General features: G+C 42.3%; 3 protein-coding genes across 8 annotated transcripts in view; 2 read left to right on the top strand and 1 right to left on the bottom strand.

Annotated features, from left to right (window-relative positions):
- LOC123514843 (potassium voltage-gated channel subfamily H member 8-like) overlaps window positions 1-22,180 on the bottom strand; it is a 394,273-nt gene that overhangs the window by 10,604 nt on the left and 361,489 nt on the right. For all 4 annotated transcript variants that reach the window (XM_045273080.1, XM_045273082.1, XM_045273081.1 and 1 more), the window contains exons 9-10: window positions 2,037-2,216; window positions 852-1,051 (exon numbers count right to left, since the gene is read on the bottom strand). In XM_045273080.1, coding sequence (XP_045129015.1) covers window positions 852-1,051; window positions 2,037-2,216 — 380 coding nt within the window. The remainder of the gene's footprint in view (window positions 1-851; window positions 1,052-2,036; window positions 2,217-22,180) is intronic.
- On the top strand, window positions 4,946-7,374 carry LOC123514846. 2 transcript variants are annotated; one of them, XM_045273088.1, is made up of 3 exons: window positions 4,946-5,144; window positions 5,331-5,421; window positions 5,865-7,374. In XM_045273088.1, the coding sequence occupies exons 1-3, from the start codon at window positions 4,991-4,993 to the stop codon at window positions 5,908-5,910; spliced, it is 291 nt and encodes a 96-aa protein (XP_045129023.1). In that variant the 5' UTR covers window positions 4,946-4,990; the 3' UTR covers window positions 5,911-7,374. The 2 variants fall into 2 exon arrangements, with proteins under 2 accessions (XP_045129023.1, XP_045129022.1); XM_045273087.1 differs by having other exon boundaries at window positions 5,331-5,442.
- On the top strand, window positions 7,405-20,930 carry LOC123514845. 2 transcript variants are annotated; one of them, XM_045273085.1, is made up of 3 exons: window positions 7,405-7,934; window positions 8,594-9,316; window positions 10,535-10,659. In XM_045273085.1, the coding sequence occupies exons 1-3, from the start codon at window positions 7,484-7,486 to the stop codon at window positions 10,546-10,548; spliced, it is 1,188 nt and encodes a 395-aa protein (XP_045129020.1). In that variant the 5' UTR covers window positions 7,405-7,483; the 3' UTR covers window positions 10,549-10,659. The 2 variants fall into 2 exon arrangements, with proteins under 2 accessions (XP_045129020.1, XP_045129019.1); XM_045273084.1 differs by lacking the exon at window positions 7,405-7,934 and adding an exon at window positions 19,735-20,930 and having other exon boundaries at window positions 10,535-10,923.

Raw genomic sequence — 22,180 nt, 5'->3', positions numbered from 1 at the left:
AAGTCGATGGAGTCAATCTTTTTTTAAGCTCTCGGGGATTATGTGGCGGAATAAAAGGAAAACGAGCGAATATCAGACTCCACCAAGCAAGACGAGGATATGATGACCTGAGAGAAGGTTTGTGTATACTTGAGATGAACGTACAAGGCAAGAGGAAGAGAGGAGGAGGTAAAAGAAGATTGTGATGACCAGGGAGTGTGTATATATGCTGGAGATGAACGTAAAGACAAGAGGAGGAGGAGGAGGAGAGAGATGGTGTGTGTGTGTGTGTGTGTGTGTGTGTGTGTGTAATTCACCACGGTCGCCTACTGGTTACCCAGCCAGTCTTCCCCATTACGGAGCGAGCTCAAAGCTTATAGACCGATCTTCGGGTAAGACTGAGACCACAACACACTCCACACACCGGGAAAGCGAGGCCACAACCCCTCGAGTTAAATCCCGTACCTATTTACTGCTAGGTGAACAGGGGCCACACATTAAGAGGCTTGCCCATTTGCCTCGCCGCGCCGGGACTCGAACCCGGCCTTCTCGATTGTGAGTCGAGCGTGCTAACCACTACACTACGCGGTGTGTGTGTGTGTGTGTGTGTGTGTGTGTGTGTGTGTGTGTGTGTGTGTGTGTGTGTGTGTGTGTGTGTGTGTGTGTGTGTGCTAAAGGTGACTCATGAAGGAACAGGAGGCGAAAAGACCAGAGGAAGGTTTAAAATGTTGGAGATGAGAGAGAGAGAGAGAGAGAGAGAGAGAGAGAGAGAGAGAGAGAGAGAGAGAGAGAGAGAGAGAGAGAGAGGGCAAAAATAACTAAAAAAGGTAAAAAAAAAGAAAAATAGAAAAAAAAAATTGAAGTCAGCCCACCTCGTTGATATCAATACCCTGGTTGAGGCTCCACATGGTCTGAAAGTAGTCCTGCATCCTCTGGCGCAGCTCCTTCGGGATCTGGTTGATGGCGAGGAAGTCCTTTAGGTCTCGCCACTTGGTCTGGTAGAGGGAGCGACGCAGGTACATCCGCTGAATGATTGAGGTCACGTTGCCGAACACTGTGGCGTGCATGAGAGCTGCGGGAGGATGGGGGCGGTGAGGTGAGGCAGGCAAGCAGACAGACAGACAGACAGACAGACAGATAGATAGACAGGCAGACAGGCAGAGAGACAGACAGATAGGTAAACAGACAGGCAGACAGACAAGCAGAGAAGTCAACATGGCCCATTACAACCAGTACTCTCAATCATTCATGCCTTTCCCTGATAAACTCTGGAACTCCTTCCTTGCTTCTGTATTTCCAACTTAATATGACTTGACTTCATCTAAGAGGGAAGTTTCAAGACATTTATCCCCCTTTTTTTGGCTAACTCTCTCAGACCTGCAAGGGAACCGGTAACTAAGTGGACCTCTTTTTTCTCTTTATGTTGCTGTCCTAAGCCAGTTTTCCCTTCTTACATAAAAAAAACCTCGTCTTGCACCACCTCACCCTCAGCAACACCAGTAACTGAAGCTGTGAAAAACAAGACATCACCACCACCATACCACTCCACAACATCTTAAACCAACCTCACGACGCTACAACACCAGTAATCAAAGCTGTGAGAAGCGAACCAGCACTACCATCACTACCCCACCACTTCACAACTTCACCTTCAAGCCTCTACAACACCAGTAACCGAGGCTGTGAGAAACGAGGCACCACCACCACTACCACACCACTACACAATCCCACCTTGCACTACCTCACGCCTCTACAACATCAGTGACCGAGGCTGTGCGAGATTAGGCAGCAGCAGCAGCACCACCACCACCACCACCACACCATCCAAAGATTCTAGATCTTGTATATTCCTTGACACCACCCCACAACCTCACCCTGCATCACCTCAGCCTCTACAACACCAGTTAACCAGAGGCTGTGAGAGACGAGGCACCACCACCATCACAACATCACTTCACAACTTCATCTTACACCACCTCAAGCTCTACAACACCAATAACCGAGGCTGTGAGAAGCGAGCCAGTACCACCACCACCACCACCACCACCACCACTCACCTCCAATCAACATGGTGACGATACTAAAGATCTTCTCGTGGTTGGTGTTGGCGGAGACGTTGCCAAACCCGACGGAGGTGAGGGAGGAGCAGGTGAAGTAGAGCGCCGTCAGGTACTTCTGCACTATGGTCACGTTCCTCACCTCTGTCTCCAAACGGTGCGCCAGGTCGAAGATCCAGCCTGAGGAAGAAATGGTGTATGTAGAGGTCCCTAAGAAACAGTGCAGGAAATGTGGAGGGGAAGAGATGGTGTGTGTAGAGATTAGAAAGAAATAGTGGAGGAAATGTGGAGGGAACAAGATGGTGAATGTAGAGATTAGAAAGATATAGTGGAGGAAATGTGGAGGGAACAAGATGGTGTGTGTAGAGATTAGAAAGAAATAATGAATAAAATGTGGGAGAAACGAAAAATTATTGAACAGAGCAGAATTAAAAGACAAGAACAAACATCAGGGAAGCGCTGAGACAAAAGGCAAAGCTCCCTGCCTGACCTAACCTGAGATAGTGAAGGGTGTGTGTGTGTGTGTGTATGTATGTGACAAGAAACAAAATGACAAAAGAATTATCACCATCAACCACCACCACCACCACCACCACGAGATCGACCAGGGGTAAGCAAAGTGAATACAGACACAACAAGGGTAAGTGTAATGAGTGGCGGGGCTTTGTAGTGAGTGAGGGAAGAGCGCTGCTGACATCCTCAACTCTACATAATGAAGCAGTCACGTTTAACCCGCGCCTGTCCAACCCCGGCGTGGTGGTGCGAGCAGTTTTACAATGGAGCTTGTAAAAAGAGAGAGAGAGAGAGAGAGAGAGAGAGAGAGAGAGAGAGAGAGAGAGAGAGAGAGAATATATATATCGTGTGAGCTATATTTTTTAGTCTACCCTCAATACACATAAGTTTTCTGTTTTGATATTCCGTTCTCTGTTAATCTTGCTATATTTTTTTTCCCTTGAGTTTTTTTTTTTTTTATAATCATTGGGTGTTGTGCCGTCAATGAGTTATATAGATAAGAGAAAATACTTTTTTCCATATTTTTCTTTTTTTTATAGTGAAGTAGAAATTATTGTTTTTGTTGTTGATGGTGTTATTGCTATATCATATCCATCTACATTCCCTGTTTCCATCTCTCTCTCTCTCTCTCTCTCTCTCTCTCTCTGGTATTATCAACACTATCTAATCTTCAGGCACACGAATACTCATCTTTAACAAACTATCTATTCTTACCGCTCGCTCCCTTCCTTCTCTAAACACACACACACACACACACACACACACACACACACACACACACACACACACACACACACACATACACAGTGGAAATCAATATCTCAGCTGGTTCATTGATAAGGCACAATAAGAAGAGGGAAAGGTGAAAAGGTGACCATCTAGGGAAGGAAAGGTTGGCTCCCACATCACGCCCTGCACCTTCACCACCACCACCACTACCTCTACTACTACTACTACTACTACTACTATTACTACTACTACTACTACTACTACTACTACTACTACTACTACTACTACTACTACTACTACTACTGCTACTACTACTACTACTACTACTACTATTACACCTACTACTACTACTTTCCTCCTCCTCCTCCTCCTCCTCCTCCTCTTCCTCTTCCTCCTCCTACTACTACTACTACTACTACTACTACTACTATTACTACCACTACTACTACTACAAAGCAACTATTCACATTTCTAATTTCCCAAGTCAGCACTGCGACAGACAAAGGCGTGAACGGAGACCAACAAACAGTCAGCTACATTCACTACGAGCACATGTATTATTGGTAGCAACAGACAAGGCTTCGCTTTTCATCCTTCCATTGCCGGTAACATCTTAATGAAAATAAAATCTCGAAAGGACGTGCACAGTAGGACTTCTATTCAACCTGACGTGACTAGGATAAGGACGTGAAGATGCCTCGTTCCTTGTGCCATATTCATAAACTCTTCCCTCTCTTTCTCTCTCTTTCTGTCTCTCTGGCCTGTATTCTGAAACGCTTTGCTCTCACCATCACTGCTTTCCACAGGCTCCAGTTGAAGATACTCGTGCTTTTAAGAGTATTTCAATGGTTCTGATGATAGATTAGCAAGATTTCTAGTTTATTTAAAGGAGAAGCTGTCTTGAAAATCCGGGTAGTTGTCTCTGTGGCCTTGGAAAATTGTCATAGTGAGAGAGGAAGGCGTTTCTGAATACGAGCATCTCTCTCACTGCGACCATTTACAAAGACCACAGAGACTATTAGCCGAGTTCTAAAGGGTATTTGTCCTGTTGCTAATGCGGAAAACTTAATAATGTCACTAGAATTACAGAAACACCCTTAAAAACCCGCGTCACTTCAACTAGAGAGCCATTGAAAATAGTGCAGGTGTTGTGAGGCGCGGAAGTGTTTCAGAATATGGATCTGTGTGGTTCTCTTTTCCTTACGTGTTTCATGGTAGGCCATGGTAGGGAGGAACACTTGTCTGGAAAACTGGTCCGTTAGATATTGGTGTTGGTATTCCTTAAACAATATGAAGTCTGTTTTCAATGACACCATATTTCTAGTTTATTTTCCATTGAGCCTTTTTCTTTTCCCTTTTAACTACTTCAGTACTGGACCACTTTTCTACCATGAGTTTTGGGTACGATTAGATTATTTTATTCACATTATGACCCGTCTATGGAGGTCAGAAGATTAATGGCCAGTCTTCATTATTCTGATCCACATATAAGTTTTTGAAGCTGTATTAAATAGCCAAACAGTAAGCAGAATGAATATGAAAATACGTCATGATACTTGTATCATTACGACCAATGATAAATTCAATTGCTGTTATGTATTTTATTAATTTATGTCGAGTGGGTGGATGTATCGCTTCGCTGTCGTCTTTTGTTGTGGACATGGCGGAGCGGAGGGGTGTATGTTGCGCTTTGCCATTGTCTTTTGTTGTGGATGTGGCGGAGTGGAGGCATGGTCAAGGGACAGGTGAACGGGCTGGCCAGTCCAGCAGATTGGCGTGTGGGGTGTGGAAGGATACTTGTGACGCTGGAGTGGATTGGAGGGCGTGTTGTGCATCTGTGCCGCTACTATCCGGGTTTGCTGGAAGGTATGTAGTGTGAATTCAGGGACTATGTGATAGTCCGCCATATTTATTTTGTTCCGCTCGTAGCCAAGGATTTGGTAGTGCGTATTTCCTGCTTGTGTGAGACGATATTGAAGACAAAGTGGTTTACGTATGATTTGTGATGATGATGGATTATGATTTGTATGTCACTGTAACCGTTTGTTGCAGCGGTAGATGGTTGGATACGTGATGGGGTGTTTATGCTGTGGGGACGCTGTGTTTGGGATCTTCTCTCCGGGACATCTGTGTCGTCAATACTGAGAGTCATTATTACTGTCAGGTACTGGTTGGTTCATTATTATTGGTTGTTATCAGTACATACTTGTATTATTATTTGTAAATCCTGCTTTATCCAGCTACCTGTGATAGTATTGTTGGTCTATTAGCAGTCATTAACTGCTACTTCCTCTGATTCTTTATATTGAATGTGATGTGAATTAAGTGATAATTGAATGTGATATTCTAAGATCACTTTGAGGTAACATCCTACACATGGATAGTAAGGTTGTGAGCAAGGCTTGTTTTAGCAGTCATTAACTGCTACTTCCTCTGATTCTTTATATTGAATGTGATGTGAATTAAGTGATAATTGAATGTGATATTCTAAGATTACTTTGAGGTAACATCCTACACATGGATTATTAAGGTTGTGAGCAAGGCTTGTTTTGGGAATTCGTGGTGAGTGTTACATATTGTTCACAGGTTGAATCTTTGCCCAATAAACGGACTGATGCAACAGCGCTTTTGATGCCCTGGAGAAACAATTCAACAGTAAGACATGGACGCGCTCAAGTTGGAGCGAGGGGTGGCCAAGGGTCGCTTCACCAGGAAGTGCAACATACTACAAGAAAGGTTGGATGAAAAGGATGCGCCAGCTGTGCTGAAAGGATTGTTCACTGAGGTGGAAGATGCATTCAAGGTGCTTGAGGTAAAACATGAGAGTCTTTATTCTGAATTACTTGGAGGCAAGCAAGATCCCTCATCCTTAAGTGAGGCAGAGGACTATATCTTGGGTTGTGAAAGAAAAAAAACCACATTATACTCAAAGGTTACTAAAGCGTGTGCAGATGAGAAGGACAAATTTGAGACTGCTATAAAAGTTAAACGACTAGATCCACCCCTGTTTTCTGGTGATATAAGGAATTACGGCACTTTCAAAAAAGACTATATGAGATTAATCGTCCCGGCGTATGGGAGGGACTCTTACGCTTTAAAGAAATGCCTTTCAGGTGAGGCGTTGAAATGTGTGGAAGGTGTAGAGGATGACTTTGAAGAAATGTTCCTTCGCCTTGATGACAAATATGGTAACTCTTGTAAATTAACGGAATGTATTGTGAGTGAGCTAAAGGGCTTGAAACCTGTGCAAGATGGGGACTCGAAACGATTAGTCCACTTGGCGAAGGTAGTGGAACGTGCTTGGTTGGACATGAAGAAAATAGGATTGGAGTCTGAAATGAAAACTACATCTATGGTTACGTTGGTCGAACGCCTGCTTCCTAACACTTTGAAACGGGCTTGGGTACTAAAAGCCCAATCTGTTGCTAACCATAATGATTTATTTGAAAGTCTGTTGGCATTCTTACTTGCTGAAAGGAAGGTATGTGAGTATCTGGAGTGTGATTTGAGAAGTGTTCCCACAAAATTGGCCACTCATAATGTGATTTGTAGAGATTCAGAAAAGGAAGATGTTACTGATACACTACACGAGATAAAGGTAGTGCAAGATCAACAAAATGCTATGATTACTGAATGTCTTAACACTGTCTCAAAATTAGTGTCAGAGTTTTCTGTGGATTCTAAGAATCAAAACTGTAAGATGTGTTGGTACCATGGCTCACAAGGTCACACCTTTCATGATTGTTATGCTTTTCAAAATTTGAGTAATCCAGACAAATTTGCTTGCCTCAAGAATAATAGAGTCTGTTTTAGGTGTGCAACCCCTGGTCACTTGGCAAGGTACTGTAAGTTTGCAAGCACTACTTGTGATGTGATTGTCAATGGTCGGAAGTGTGGGATGGATCATCATAAAGCCTTGCATTACGTTCTTTCTCGTACACCTGACTCTGCTAAAAAGACCAGTTCTACTACTGTGACTAGTAATTTAGCGTCTAGGGATGGTTATCTACTGATGGTAAGCCGTTTGGAGTGTAAAGGGAGTCCCGTCAATGTCCTGTGGGATAGCGGTAGCAATGTATCCTTAATAACACACTGTCGGGCAAAGAGTTAGGCCTCAAGGAAAAGATATTAATATATCCATAACCAAAGTTGGCAACAGCTTGGAAACTGTCGCTAGCAAGGAGTATGTGGTCCCATTAGTCGACATGAATGGAGATGAATGGGAGATCAGTGCCTGTGGCATAGACGAAATTACCGCCCCAGTCGATGAAGTCGACGTGAGTGTTGTGTCCAGACTTTTCCCTAGTTTGAATGGCTACCCTGTAATAAGACCTCATGGTAGGATAAATTTATTGATAGGAATTGACTATTGTCACCTTATGCCTCAAGTGTTGGAGACGAAGGGTAACCTACAACTTATGCAAAACCAATTCGGTTATGTTTTGAGAGGTTCTCATCCACTTTTGATTTCCCATAGATCTCAGCCAAGTGTTAGTGTCAGGATTAACCATGTTAACATTGTGAATTTTGATGAAATTTCCTCTTTACCCAAGAAAACTATTAAGGAAGATTTAGATAGTTATTTCAACATTGAAAATCTTGGTGTATCCTGTTACCCAAAATGTTCGGGGTGTAAATGTGGAAACTGTACGCCTGGTCAAAATAACTATAGTCTAAAGCAGTGGTTCCCAAACTATCTTACCTGACGCCCCCTTCTTGCTTCCAGTAGACCCGCACGCTCCCCCCCTCCCACTTCCTCTTTTGCTCATGTGAACTTATTTTATTTTATTGCATTTATTTCTTAGCATTGTTCAGGAAAACAGATCTCTGTTTGTATTAAATTTTAATAATGAAAGCCACTCAAACAAATAATAGTACATTCCAGAGAGACATTTTTTCTAAGTAAACTAAACGCATTTGGTTGAAAGGGAGCGAAAAAAAACTTTAGCAAACTGGCAAAATTGACTTGCTATAATCATATTTTGCATGTATTTAATGGCAGATATTTGTTCTTTGATTTTATTATTCTTATAATCTATTAAAACATTTTTTTTAGCAGATGACTTCACGCCCCCCTTGAATTCTCTTTACGCCTCCCTAGGGGGGCGCGCCCCCCAGTTTTTTCTAAGTAAACTAAACACATTTGGTTGAAAGGGAGCAAAAAAAAACTTTAGCAAACTGGCAAAATTGACTTGCTATAATCATATTTTGCATGTATTTAATGGCAGATATTTGTTCTTTGATTTTATTATTCTTATAATCTATTAAAACATTTTTTTAGCAGATGACTTCACCTTGAATTCTCTTTACGCCTGGTCAAAATAACTATAGTCTAAAGGATGAAAGGGAGTTGGCTTTAATTACTAAGGGGTTAGTGTTTGATTCGGCAGACTGTAGGTGGGTTGTCAGCTATCCCTGGATAAAAGATCCCCGTCTTTTGCCCAACAATGTATCCCTTGCTTTTGCAAGACTGATTGCCACAGAAAAGAGGCTCAATAAACTAGGACCAGATTACTGCAAGGCTTACCAGAGTCAAATTGATGATATGATTGCTAGGAAAGTCGCAAGGAAATTGACTGAGGATGAGATTTACAGATACGATGGACCAGTATTTTATATTCCTCACACTGAAGTGCTAAAGCCAGACTCAAGTTCTACTCCACTTAGGATAGTTTTCAATTCTTCCGCCAAGTACATGAACTTCTCCTTAAATGAAATGTGGGCAAAGGGCCCAGATGTTTTGAATTCTCTCCTAGGAGTTCTGTTGAGATTCAGAGAAGAGGAGGTGGCGTTCGCCGGGGATTTGGCCAAAATGTACAATACCATCCATATGTCCTTATTTGATCAGCATTGCCATCGCTTTTTGTGGCGAGACTTGAAGGTCCATAACAAACCAGATCATTATGTTTTAACTTGTGTCCCTTTCGGCGATAAGCCTAGTGGTACCATTGCCATGCTTGCTTTAAGATTAACTGCGGAAATAATTCAAGACCAGTACCCTGTTGCAGTCAATGCCATAGTGAAGAACAGCTATGTGGATGACATACTAGGAAATTGTGACAATTATGAGGAGCAAACAATTTACTGAGAGAGATTGAATTTGTTTTAGGCCAAGGAGGATTTAAGGTGAAACATTGGATTCTGTCAGGTGCTCATAACCCTAGCAAACTGGATCTAGCAGAAACTCAAAAAGAAAAAGTCTTGGGTGTTGTGTGGGAACCCAACAGAGACGTGTTTGTGTTTAGTGTGAAAATAAATTTTTCTCCCAAACATCGCAAGACACATACGGGCCCAGATCTTAAACCGGATAACCTTACCGGTGAGACACCCCAGTATTTGACCAAGAGAATGCTTTTAAGTCAGATTGCAACCCAATTTGACCCCTTGGGACTTGTCTGCCCTGTAACTTTAAAGGCAAAATTGATGTTGAGGCGTCTTGTCTGTCCAGAGGGTGATGAAGATGCAAAATACGGTTGGGATGATGCAGTGTTGCCACAGATTAGAAGTGAATGGCTGGATTATTTCCAGATGATGTTTGAGTTAGAAACTCTATGGTTTCCCAGATGTGTTAGGGAAGCTGACCACGTTGGTAACCCTACATTGGTCATATTTTCAGACGGGTCTACTATAGCATATGGAGCTTGTGCTTACGTTAGATGGGAATATCGTACAGGAATGTTTAGCTCTAGACTTTTGATGGCTAAGTCTAAACTTGCCCCGCTCAAGCAGTTATCAGTCCCTCGAATTGAACTTTGTGGAGCCCTACTTGCAGCTCGGATGAGAGAGACCATCACAAAGGAACTTAACTATAACTTTGAATCTGTAATACATATTGTTGACTCTGCTATTGTCCGGGCTCAGATTCAGAAGGAGAGTTTCGGGTTTGGTACTTTTACAGCTACGAAAATTGCCGAGATTCAAAGTAAAACTAATCCCGAGGAATGGTGGTGGATACCTAGGAAAGACAATCCGGTGGACATGACCACCAAACCTGCTAAACCTGTTGATCTTGCTGAAGGATCCATTTGGCAAATGGGGCCCGCCTTCCTGTCTCTCCCTATCAGCATGTGGCCTATAAGGAAAGACCCTGTCTCGGAATTACCTGATAAAGTGGGCATCTTCATTTCTCACGCTGATGCTGATGTTACTACCACAGGTCTTTGCAAATTGTTTGATATTTCTCGGTTCAATAGCCATGAGAAACTGATAAGGGTTACCAGTCGTGTCATACGGGCGATCAGATCCCGATCTCTTAGAGAATCACTTTTAACTCCAACTGTAGAAGATCTTGCGATCGCTGAAATGTTGTGGGTGAAGGAAGTTCAATCTGAACTTGATCCTGATTGGGAAACTAAGTACCGTAGGTTAGGGCCTACCAGAAATGAAGCTGGGGTGATTGTTGTCGGTCAGCGTATCCCTAAATGGTTAAAGAATAACTATGATCAGGACGGATTTATTTTGCTTTCTCCTGATCATGACTTTACTAAGTTGTATGTGGAATCTATGCATCGTCTGGACCATGCTGGCATTGAAGTAACTTTAGCCAAGATTCAATCCAAGTTTTGGGTACCAAAGGTCCGGAACATGATCAAATCTGTGAGGTACAAATGCATCACCTGTCGCAAACTGAGGAAAGAAATAGTTGGTCAACTTATGGGACAGCTGCCAGAAGAACGCCTCAAACCATCTCCTCCGTTTACCTACACTGCCCTAGATTTGTACGGCCCCCTTTTAGTTAAAGATATGGTCAAGGGTCGCTCAAGAGGTAAAGCTTACGGTGTAATCTTCAACTGTTTGGCCACTCGTGCTGTTCATCTGGATCTAATTGAAGGGTATAGCACTAGGGATTTCCTTGATGGACTTAGAAGATTCGTATCTATCCGAGGATGTCCGCGTGAAATTTATTCAGATGTTGGTACTCAACTGACTGCCGCCAGTAAAGGATTGATAGATCTGTCCAGGTTAAGTTCTGATGACATACAAGATTTTGCTTGCAATAAAGGGGGAGAGGTTAAATGGGTTTTCAATGCATCAGCAGACGCACCATGGCAAAACGGTGCTAGTGAAAGTCTAATCAAATCCCTTAAGAGAAGTCTGACTGTGGCTATCGGTGATAATGTATTAACCTTCAGTAAATTACAGACAACCCTTTTTGAGATTTCAAATATACTAAATGAAAGACCTATAGGTATAAAGCCAGGATGTGATCCAGAACTTGGAAAATACCTTTGCCCTAACGACCTCCTCCTTGGACGTACCTCTAACAAAGCTCCAAAGGGTGTCTTTGAGCACTTTCCTAGTCATGAATCTCGATTGCAGTTCCACCAGCGCATTGTAGATTCATTTTGGAAAAATGGACTAGGATTTTTTCCCACTCTTCTGATTCGTCAAAAGTGGCACATTGAGCGCCGTAATTTACAGATCGGTGATATTGTGTTGTTTCAGGACAGCAATATTGTACGGGGGACGTGGAAGTTTGCTGAGGTTGCAGTAGCAAATGAAAGCAAAGATGGTAAGGTACGAAATGTTACTCTTAGGTATAAACCCCAGAGAGGTGGTGTTAGGTATAAGGGTGAAAAGATATACTTGTAAAGAGATCTGCTCATCGTATCGTGGTAATTTTGCCCATTGAGGAACGTACTTGAGTTTATACTGAATGTTACCCTTTTTTATGCATTACTGTGTATCTCGCTGGTTTCATTGTATGTATTCGTATTTGTTTGTACATTTTTTTGTTTGTTTTGCAATGTCATATGTAACATAACTCCGTGTGGGAGTGTATCATTACGACCAATGATAAATTCAATTGCTGTTATGTATTTTATTAATTTATGTCGAGTGGGTGGATGTATCGCTTCGCTGTCGTCTTTTGTTGTGGACGTGGCGGAGCGGAGGGGTGTATGTTGCGCTTTGCCATTGTCTTTTGTTGTGGATGTGGCGGAGTGGAGGCATGGTCAAGGGACAGGTGAACGGGCTGGCCAGTCCAGCAGATTGGCGTGTGGGGTGTGGAAGGATACTTGTGACGCTGGAGTGGATTGGAGGGCGTGTTGTGCATCTGTGCCGCTACTATCCGGGTTTGCTGGAAGGTATGTAGTGTGAATTCAGGGACTATGTGATAGTCCGCCATATTTATTTTGTTCCGCTCGTAGCCAAGGATTTGGTAGTGCGTATTTCCTGCTTGTGTGAGACGATATTGAAGACAAAGTGGTTTACGTATGATTTGTGATGATGATGGATTATGATTTGTATGTCACTGTAACCGTTTGTTGCAGCGGTAGATGGTTGGATACGTGATGGGGTGTTTATGCTGTGGGGACGCTGTATATTTACCTTGTTTGGGATCTTCTCTCCGGGACATCTGTGTCGTCAATACTGTGAGTCATTATTACTGACAGGTACTGGTTGGTTCATTATTATTGGTTGTTATCAGTACATACTTGTATTATTATTTGTAAATCCTGCTTTATCCAGCTACCTGTGATAGTAGTCTATTAGCAGTCATTTGCTACTTCCTCTGATTCTTTATATTGAATGTGATGTGAATTAAGTGATAATTGAATGTGATATTAGCAGTCATTAACTATTAGCAGTCATTACTTCCTCTGATTCTTTATATTGAATGTGATGTGAATTAAGTGATAATTGAATGTGATATTCTAAGATTACTTTGAGGTAACATCCTACACATGGATTATTAAGGTTGTGAGCAAGGCTTGTTTTGGGAATTCGTGGTGAGTGTTACATATTGTTCACAGGTTGAATCTTTGCCCAATAAACGGACTGATGCAACAGCGCTTTTGATGCCCTGGAGAAACAATTCAACAGTAAGACATGGACGCGCTCAAGTTGGAGCGAGGGTGGCCAAGGGTCGCTTCACCAGGAAGTGCAACATACTACAAGAAAGGTTGGATGAAAAGGATGCGCCAGCTGTGCTGAAAGGATTGTTCACTGAGGTGGAAGATGCATTCAAGGTGCTTGAGGTAAAACATGAGAGTCTTTATTCTGAATTACTTGAGGCAAGCAAGATCCCTCATCCTTAAGTGAGGCAGAGGACTATATCTTGGGTTGTGAAAGAAAAACCACATTATACTCAAAGGTTACTAAAGCGTGTGCAGATGAGAAGGACAAATTTGAGACTGCTATAAAAGTTAAACGACTAGATCCACCCCTGTTTTCTGGTGATATAAGGAATTACGGCACTTTCAAAAAAGACTATATGAGATTAATCGTCCCGGCGTATGGGAGGGACTCTTACGCTTTAAAGAAATGCCTTTCAGGTGAGGCGTTGAAATGTGTGGAAGGTGTAGAGGATGACTTTGAAGAAATGTTCCTTCGCCTTGATGACAAATATGGTAACTCTTGTAAATTAACGGAATGTATTGTGAGTGAGCTAAAGGGCTTGAAACCTGTGCAAGATGGGGACTCGAAACGATTAGTCCACTTGGCGAAGGTAGTGGAACGTGCTTGGTTGGACATGAAGAAAATAGGATTGGAGTCTGAAATGAAAACTACATCTATGGTTACGTTGGTCGAACGCCTGCTTCCTAACACTTTGAAACGGGCTTGGGTACTAAAAGCCCAATCTGTTGCTAACCATAATGATTTATTTGAAAGTCTGTTGGCATTCTTACTTGCTGAAAGGAAGGTATGTGAGTATCTGGAGTGTGATTTGAGAAGTGTTCCCACAAAATTGGCCACTCATAATGTGATTTGTAGAGATTCAGAAAAGGAAGATGTTACTGATACACTACACGAGATAAAGGTAGTGCAAGATCAACAAAATGCTATGATTACTGAATGTCTTAACACTGTCTCAAAATTAGTGTCAGAGTTTTCTGTGGATTCTAAGAATCAAAACTGTAAGATGTGTTGGTACCATGGCTCACAAGGTCACACCTTTCATGATTGTTATGCTTTTCAAAATTTGAGTAATCCAGACAAATTTGCTTGCCTCAAGAATAATAGAGTCTGTTTTAGGTGTGCAACCCCTGGTCACTTGGCAAGGTACTGTAAGTTTGCAAGCACTACTTGTGATGTGATTGTCAATGGTCGGAAGTGTGGGATGGATCATCATAAAGCCTTGCATTACGTTCTTTCTCGTACACCTGACTCTGCTAAAAAAGACCAGTTCTACTACTGTGACTAGTAATTTAGCGTCTAGGGATGGTTATCTACTGATGGTAAGCCGTTTGGAGTGTAAAGGGAGTCCCGTCAATGTCCTGTGGGATAGCGGTAGCAATGTATCCTTAATAACACACTGTCGGGCAAAAGAGTTAGGCCTCAAGGGGAAAAGATATTAATATATCCATAACCAAAGTTGGCAACAGCTTGGAAACTGTCGCTAGCAAGGAGTATGTGGTCCCATTAGTCGACATGAATGGAGATGAATGGGAGATCAGTGCCTGTGGCATAGACGAAATTACCGCCCCAGTCGATGAAGTCGACGTGAGTGTTGTGTCCAGACTTTTCCCTAGTTTGAATGGCTACCCTGTAATAAGACCTCATGGTAGGATAAATTTATTGATAGGAATTGACTATTGTCACCTTATGCCTCAAGTGTTGGAGACGAAGGGTAACCTACAACTTATGCAAAACCAATTCGGTTATGTTTTGAGAGGTTCTCATCCACTTTTGATTTCCCATAGATCTCAGCCAAGTGTTAGTGTCAGGATTAACCATGTTAACATTGTGAATTTTGATGAAATTTCCTCTTTACCCAAGAAAACTATTAAGGAAGATTTAGATAGTTATTTCAACATTGAAAATCTTGGTGTATCCTGTTACCCAAAATGTTCGGGGTGTAAATGTGGAAACTGTACGCCTGGTCAAAATAACTATAGTCTAAAGGATGAAAGGGAGTTGGCTTTAATTACTAAGGGGTTAGTGTTTGATTCGGCAGACTGTAGGTGGGTTGTCAGCTATCCCTGGATAAAAGATCCCCGTCTTTTGCCCAACAATGTATCCCTTGCTTTTGCAAGACTGATTGCCACAGAAAAGAGGCTCAATAAACTAGGACCAGATTACTGCAAGGCTTACCAGAGTCAAATTGATGATATGATTGCTAGGAAAGTCGCAAGGAAATTGACTGAGGATGAGATTTACAGATACGATGGACCAGTATTTTATATTCCTCACACTGAAGTGCTAAAGCCAGACTCAAGTTCTACTCCACTTAGGATAGTTTTCAATTCTTCCGCCAAGTACATGAACTTCTCCTTAAATGAAATGTGGGCAAAGGGCCCAGATGTTTTGAATTCTCTCCTAGGAGTTCTGTTGAGATTCAGAGAAGAGGAGGTGGCGTTCGCCGGGGATTTGGCCAAAATGTACAATACCATCCATATGTCCTTATTTGATCAGCATTGCCATCGCTTTTTGTGGCGAGACTTGAAGGTCCATAACAAACCAGATCATTATGTTTTAACTTGTGTCCCTTTCGGCGATAAGCCTAGTGGTACCATTGCCATGCTTGCTTTAAGATTAACTGCGGAAATAATTCAAGACCAGTACCCTGTTGCAGTCAATGCCATAGTGAAGAACAGCTATGTGGATGACATACTAGGAAATTGTGACAATTATGAGGAGCAAACAATTTACTGAGAGAGATTGAATTTGTTTTAGGCCAAGGAGGATTTAAGGTGAAACATTGGATTCTGTCAGGTGCTCATAACCCTAGCAAACTGGATCTAGCAGAAACTCAAAAAGAAAAAGTCTTGGGTGTTGTGTGGGAACCCAACAGAGACGTGTTTGTGTTTAGTGTGAAAATAAATTTTTCTCCCAAACATCGCAAGACACATACGGGCCCAGATCTTAAACCGGATAACCTTACCGGTGAGACACCCCAGTATTTGACCAAGAGAATGCTTTTAAGTCAGATTGCAACCCAATTTGACCCCTTGGGACTTGTCTGCCCTGTAACTTTAAAGGCAAAATTGATGTTGAGGCGTCTTGTCTGTCCAGAGGGTGATGAAGATGCAAAATACGGTTGGGATGATGCAGTGTTGCCACAGATTAGAAGTGAATGGCTGGATTATTTCCAGATGATGTTTGAGTTAGAAACTCTATGGTTTCCCAGATGTGTTAGGGAAGCTGACCACGTTGGTAACCCTACATTGGTCATATTTTCAGACGGGTCTACTATAGCATATGGAGCTTGTGCTTACGTTAGATGGGAATATCGTACAGGAATGTTTAGCTCTAGACTTATGATGGCTAAGTCTAAACTTGCCCCGCTCAAGCAGTTATCAGTCCCTCGAATTGAACTTTGTGGAGCCCTACTTGCAGCTCGGATGACAGAGACCATCACAAAGGAACTTAACTATAACTTTGAATCTGTAATACATATTGTTGACTCTGCTATTGTCCGGGCTCAGATTCAGAAGGAGAGTTTCGGGTTTGGTACTTTCACAGCTACGAAAATTGCCGAGATTCAAAGTAAAACTAATCCCGAGGAATGGTGGTGGATACCTAGGAAAGACAATCCGGTGGACATGACCACCAAACCTGCTAAACCTGTTGATCTTGCTGAAGGATCCATTTGGCAAATGGGGCCCGCCTTCCTGTCTCTCCCTATCAGCATGTGGCCTATAAGGAAAGACCCTGTCTCGGAATTACCTGATAAAGTGGGCATCTTCATTTCTCACGCTGATGCTGATGTTACTACCACAGGTCTTTGCAAGTTGTTTGATATTTCTTGGTTCAATAGCCATGAGAAACTGATAAGGGTTACCAGTCGTGTCATACGGGCGATCAGATTCCGATCTCTTAGAGAATCACTTTTAACTCCAACTGTAGAAGATCTTGCGATCGCTGAAATGTTGTGGGTGAAGGAAGTTCAATCTGAACTTGGTCCTGATTGGGAAACTAAGTACCGTAGGTTAGGGCCTACCAGAAATGAAGCTGGGGTGATTGTTGTCGGTCAGCGTATCCCTAAATGGTTAAAGAATAACTATGATCAGGACGGATTTATTTTGCTTTCTCCTGATCATGACTTTACTAAGTTGTATGTGGAATCTATGCATCGTCTGGACCATGCTGGCATTGAAGTAACTTTAGCCAAGATTCAATCCAAGTTTTGGGTACCAAAGGTCCGGAACATGATCAAATCTGTGAGGTACAAATGCATCACCTGTCGCAAACTGAGGAAAGAAATAGTTGGTCAACTTATGGGACAGCTGCCAGAAGAACGCCTCAAACCATCTCCTCCGTTTACCTACACTGCCCTAGATTTGTACGGCCCCCTTTTAGTTAAAGATATGGTCAAGGGTCGCTCAAGAGGTAAAGCTTACGGTGTAATCTTCAACTGTTTGGCCACTCGTGCTGTTCATCTGGATCTAATTGAAGGGTATAGCACTAAGGATTTCCTTGATGGACTTAGAAGATTCGTATCTATCCGAGGATGTCCGCGTGAAATTTATTCAGATGCTGGTACTCAACTGACTGCCGCCAGTAAAGGATTGATAGATCTGTCCAGGTTAAGTTCTGATGACATACAAGATTTTGCTTGCAATAAAGGGGGAGAGGTTAAATGGGTTTTCAATGCATCAGCAGACGCACCATGGCAAAACGGTGCTAGTGAAAGTCTAATCAAATCCCTTAAGAGAAGTCTGACTGTGGCTATCGGTGATAATGTATTAACCTTCAGTAAATTACAGACAACCCTTTTTGAGATTTCAAATATACTAAATGAAAGACCTATAGGTATAAAGCCAGGATGTGATCCAGAACTTGGAAAATACCTTTGCCCTAACGACCTCCTCCTTGGACGTACCTCTAACAAAGCTCCAAAGGGTGTCTTTGAGCACTTTCCTAGTCATGAATATGTGGATGACATACTAGGAAATTGTGACAATTATGAGGGAGCAAATAATTTACTGAGAGAGATTGAATTTGTTTTAGGCCAAGGAGGATTTAAGGTGAAACATTGGATTCTGTCAGGTGCTCATAACCCTAGCAAACTGGATCTAGCAGAAACTCAAAAAGAAAAAGTCTTGGGTGTTGTGTGGGAACCCAACAGAGACGTGTTTGTGTTTAGTGTGAAAATAAATTTTTCTCCCAAACATCGCAAGACACATACGGGCCCAGATCTTAAACCGGATAACCTTACCGGTGAGACACCCCAGTATTTGACCAAGAGAATGCTTTTAAGTCAGATTGCAACCCAATTTGACCCCTTGGGACTTGTCTGCCCTGTAACTTTAAAGGCAAAATTGATGTTGAGGCGTCTTGTCTGTCCAGAGGGTGATGAAGATGCAAAATACGGTTGGGATGATGCAGTGTTGCCACAGATTAGAAGTGAATGGCTGGATTATTTCCAGATGATGTTTGAGTTAGAAACTCTATGGTTTCCCAGATGTGTTAGGGAAGCTGACCACGTTGGTAACCCTACATTGGTCATATTTTCAGACGGGTCTACTATAGCATATGGAGCTTGTGCTTACGTTAGATGGGAATATTGTACAGGAATGTTTAGCTCTAGACTTATGATGGCTAAGTCTAAACTTGCCCCGCTCAAGCAGTTATCAGTCCCTCGAATTGAACTTTGTGGAGCCCTACTTGCAGCTCGGATGACAGAGACCATCACAAAGGAAATTAACTATAACTTTGAATCTGTAATACATATTGTTGACTCTGCTATTGTCCGGGCTCAGATTCAGAAGGAGAGTTTCGGGTTTGGTACTTTCACAGCTACGAAAATTGCCGAGATTCAAAGTAAAACTAATCCCGAGGAATGGTGGTGGATACCTAGGAAAGACAATCCGGTGGACATGACCACCAAACCTGCTAAACCTGTTGATCTTGCTGAAGGATCCATTTGGCAAATGGGGCCCGCCTTCCTGTCTCTCCCTATCAGCATGTGGCCTATAAGGAAAGACCCTGTCTCGGAATTACCTGATAAAGTGGGCATCTTCATTTCTCACGCTGATGCTGATGTTACTACCACAGGTCTTTGCAAGTTGTTTGATATTTCTTGGTTCAATAGCCATGAGAAACTGATAAGGGTTACCAGTCGTGTCATACGGGCGATCAGATTCCGATCTCTTAGAGAATCACTTTTAACTCCAACTGTAGAAGATCTTGCGATCGCTGAAATGTTGTGGGTGAAGGAAGTTCAATCTGAACTTGGTCCTGATTGGGAAACTAAGTACCGTAGGTTAGGGCCTACCAGAAATGAAGCTGGGGTGATTGTTGTCGGTCAGCGTATCCCTAAATGGTTAAAGAATAACTATGATCAGGACGGATTTATTTTGCTTTCTCCTGATCATGACTTTACTAAGTTGTATGTGGAATCTATGCATCGTCTGGACCATGCTGGCATTGAAGTAACTTTAGCCAAGATTCAATCCAAGTTTTGGGTACCAAAGGTCCGGAACATGATCAAATCTGTGAGGTACAAATGCATCACCTGAGGAAAGAAATAGTTGGTCAACTTATGGGACAGCTGCCAAAGAAATAGTTGGTCAACTTATGGGACAGCTGCCAGAAGAACGCCTCAAACCATCTCCTCCGTTTACCTACACTGCCCTAGATTTGTACGGCCCCCTTTTAGTTAAAGATATGGTCAAGGGTCGCTCAAGAGGTAAAGCTTACGGTGTAATCTTCAACTGTTTGGCCACTCGTGCTGTTCATCTGGATCTAATTGAAGGGTATAGCACTAAGGATTTCCTTGATGGACTTAGAAGATTCGTATCTATCCGAGGATGTCCGCGTGAAATTTATTCAGATGCTGGTACTCAACTGACTGCCGCCAGTAAAGGATTGATAGATCTGTCCAGGTTAAGTTCTGATGACATACAAGATTTTGCTTGCAATAAAGGGGGAGAGGTTAAATGGGTTTTCAATGCATCAGCAGACGCACCATGGCAAAACGGTGCTAGTGAAAGTCTAATCAAATCCCTTAAGAGAAGTCCGACTGTGGCTATCGGTGATAATGTATTAACCTTCAGTAAATTACAGACAACCCTTTTTGAGATTTCAAATATACTAAATGAAAGACCTATAGGTATAAAGCCAGGATGTGATCCAGAACTTGGAAAATACCTTTGCCCTAACGACCTCCTCCTTGGACGTACCTCTAACAAAGCTCCAAAGGGTGTCTTTGAGCACTTTCCTAGTCATGAATATGTGGATGACATACTAGGAAATTGTGACAATTATGAGGGAGCAAATAATTTACTGAGAGAGATTGAATTTGTTTTAGGCCAAGGAGGATTTAAGGTGAAACATTGGATTCTGTCAGGTGCTCATAACCCTAGCAAACTGGATCTAGCAGAAACTCAAAAAGAAAAAGTCTTGGGTGTTGTGTGGGAACCCAACAGAGACGTGTTTGTGTTTAGTGTGAAAATAAATTTTCTCCCAAACATCGCAAGACACATACGGGCCCAGATCTTAAACCGGATAACCTTACCGGTGAGACACCCCAGTATTTGACCAAGAGAATGCTTTTAAGTCAGATTGCAACCCAATTTGACCCCTTGGGACTTGTCTGCCCTGTAACTTTAAAGGCAAAATTGATGTTGAGGCGTCTTGTCTGTCCAGAGGGTGATGAAGATGCAAAATACGGTTGGGATGATGCAGTGTTGCCACAGATTAGAAGTGAATGGCTGGATTATTTCCAGATGATGTTTGAGTTAGAAACTCTATGGTTTCCCAGATGTGTTAGGAAGCTGACCACGTTGGTAACCCTACATTGGTCATATTTTCAGACGGGTCTACTATTGCATATGGAGCTTGTGCTTACGTTAGATGGGAATATCGTACAGGAATGTTTAGCTCTAGACTTATGATGGCTAAGTCTAAACTTGCCCCGCTCAAGCAGTTATCAGTCCCTCGAATTGAACTTTGTGGAGCCCTACTTGCAGCTCGGATGACAGAGACCATCACAAAGGAACTTGACTATAACTTTGAATCTGTAATACATATTGTTGACTCTGCTATTGTCCGGGCTCAGATTCAGAAGGAGAGTTTCGGGTTTGGTACTTTCACAGCTACGAAAATTGCCGAGATTCAAAGTAAAACTAATCCCGAGGAATGGTGGTGGATACCTAGGAAAGACAATCCGGTGGACATGACCACCAAACCTGCTAAACCTGTTGATCTTGCTGAAGGATCCATTTGGCAAATGGGGCCTGCCTTCCTGTCTCTCCCTATCAGCATGTGGCCTATAAGGAAAGACCCTGTCTCGGAATTACCTGATAAAGTGGGCATCTTCATTTCTCACGCTGATGCTGATGTTACTACCACAGGTCTTTGCAAGTTGTTTGATATTTCTTGGTTCAATAGCCATGAGAAACTGATAAGGGTTACCAGTCGTGTCATACGGGCGATCAGATTCCGATCTCTTAGAGAATCACTTTTAACTCCAACTGTAGAAGATCTTGCGATCGCTGAAATGTTGTGGGTGAAGGAAGTTCAATCTGAACTTGGTCAGGGACTAATGTGATAGTCCGCCATATTTATTTTGTTCCGCTCGTAGCCAAGGATTTGGTAGTGCGTATTTCCTCTTATGGCGGAGACGATATTGAAGACAAAGTGGTGTGCTGTGTGTGTGTGATGATGATGTGATTATGATTTGTATGTCCTGTCATACTGTTTGTTGCAGCGGTAGATATTGGATACATGAGTGGGTGTTTATGCTGTAAACATTGTATATTTTTGTTTTTTCTCTCTAGGTAATTCAACCTGTGTCGTAATACTCGTCATTATTACTGACCCAGGTACTGGTTGGTTCATTATTATTGGTTGTTATCAGTATTTTATACTTGTGTGTTGGTAAATCCTGTGTCCTAGCTACCTGTGATAATGACGGTTATTAGCAGTCATTAACTACCTTCCTCTGATTCTTTATATTAATACAGTGTGAAAATGATAATTGAATGGCGATATTCTAAGTTACTTTGAGGTAA

This window comes from Portunus trituberculatus, chromosome 38 (genome assembly GCF_017591435.1).
Source record: "Portunus trituberculatus isolate SZX2019 chromosome 38, ASM1759143v1, whole genome shotgun sequence".
NCBI lineage: Eukaryota > Metazoa > Arthropoda > Malacostraca > Decapoda > Portunidae > Portunus > Portunus trituberculatus.
Note: the sequence above shows the minus strand (reverse complement) of the source record. Positions and strands in the feature narration are given on the sequence as shown.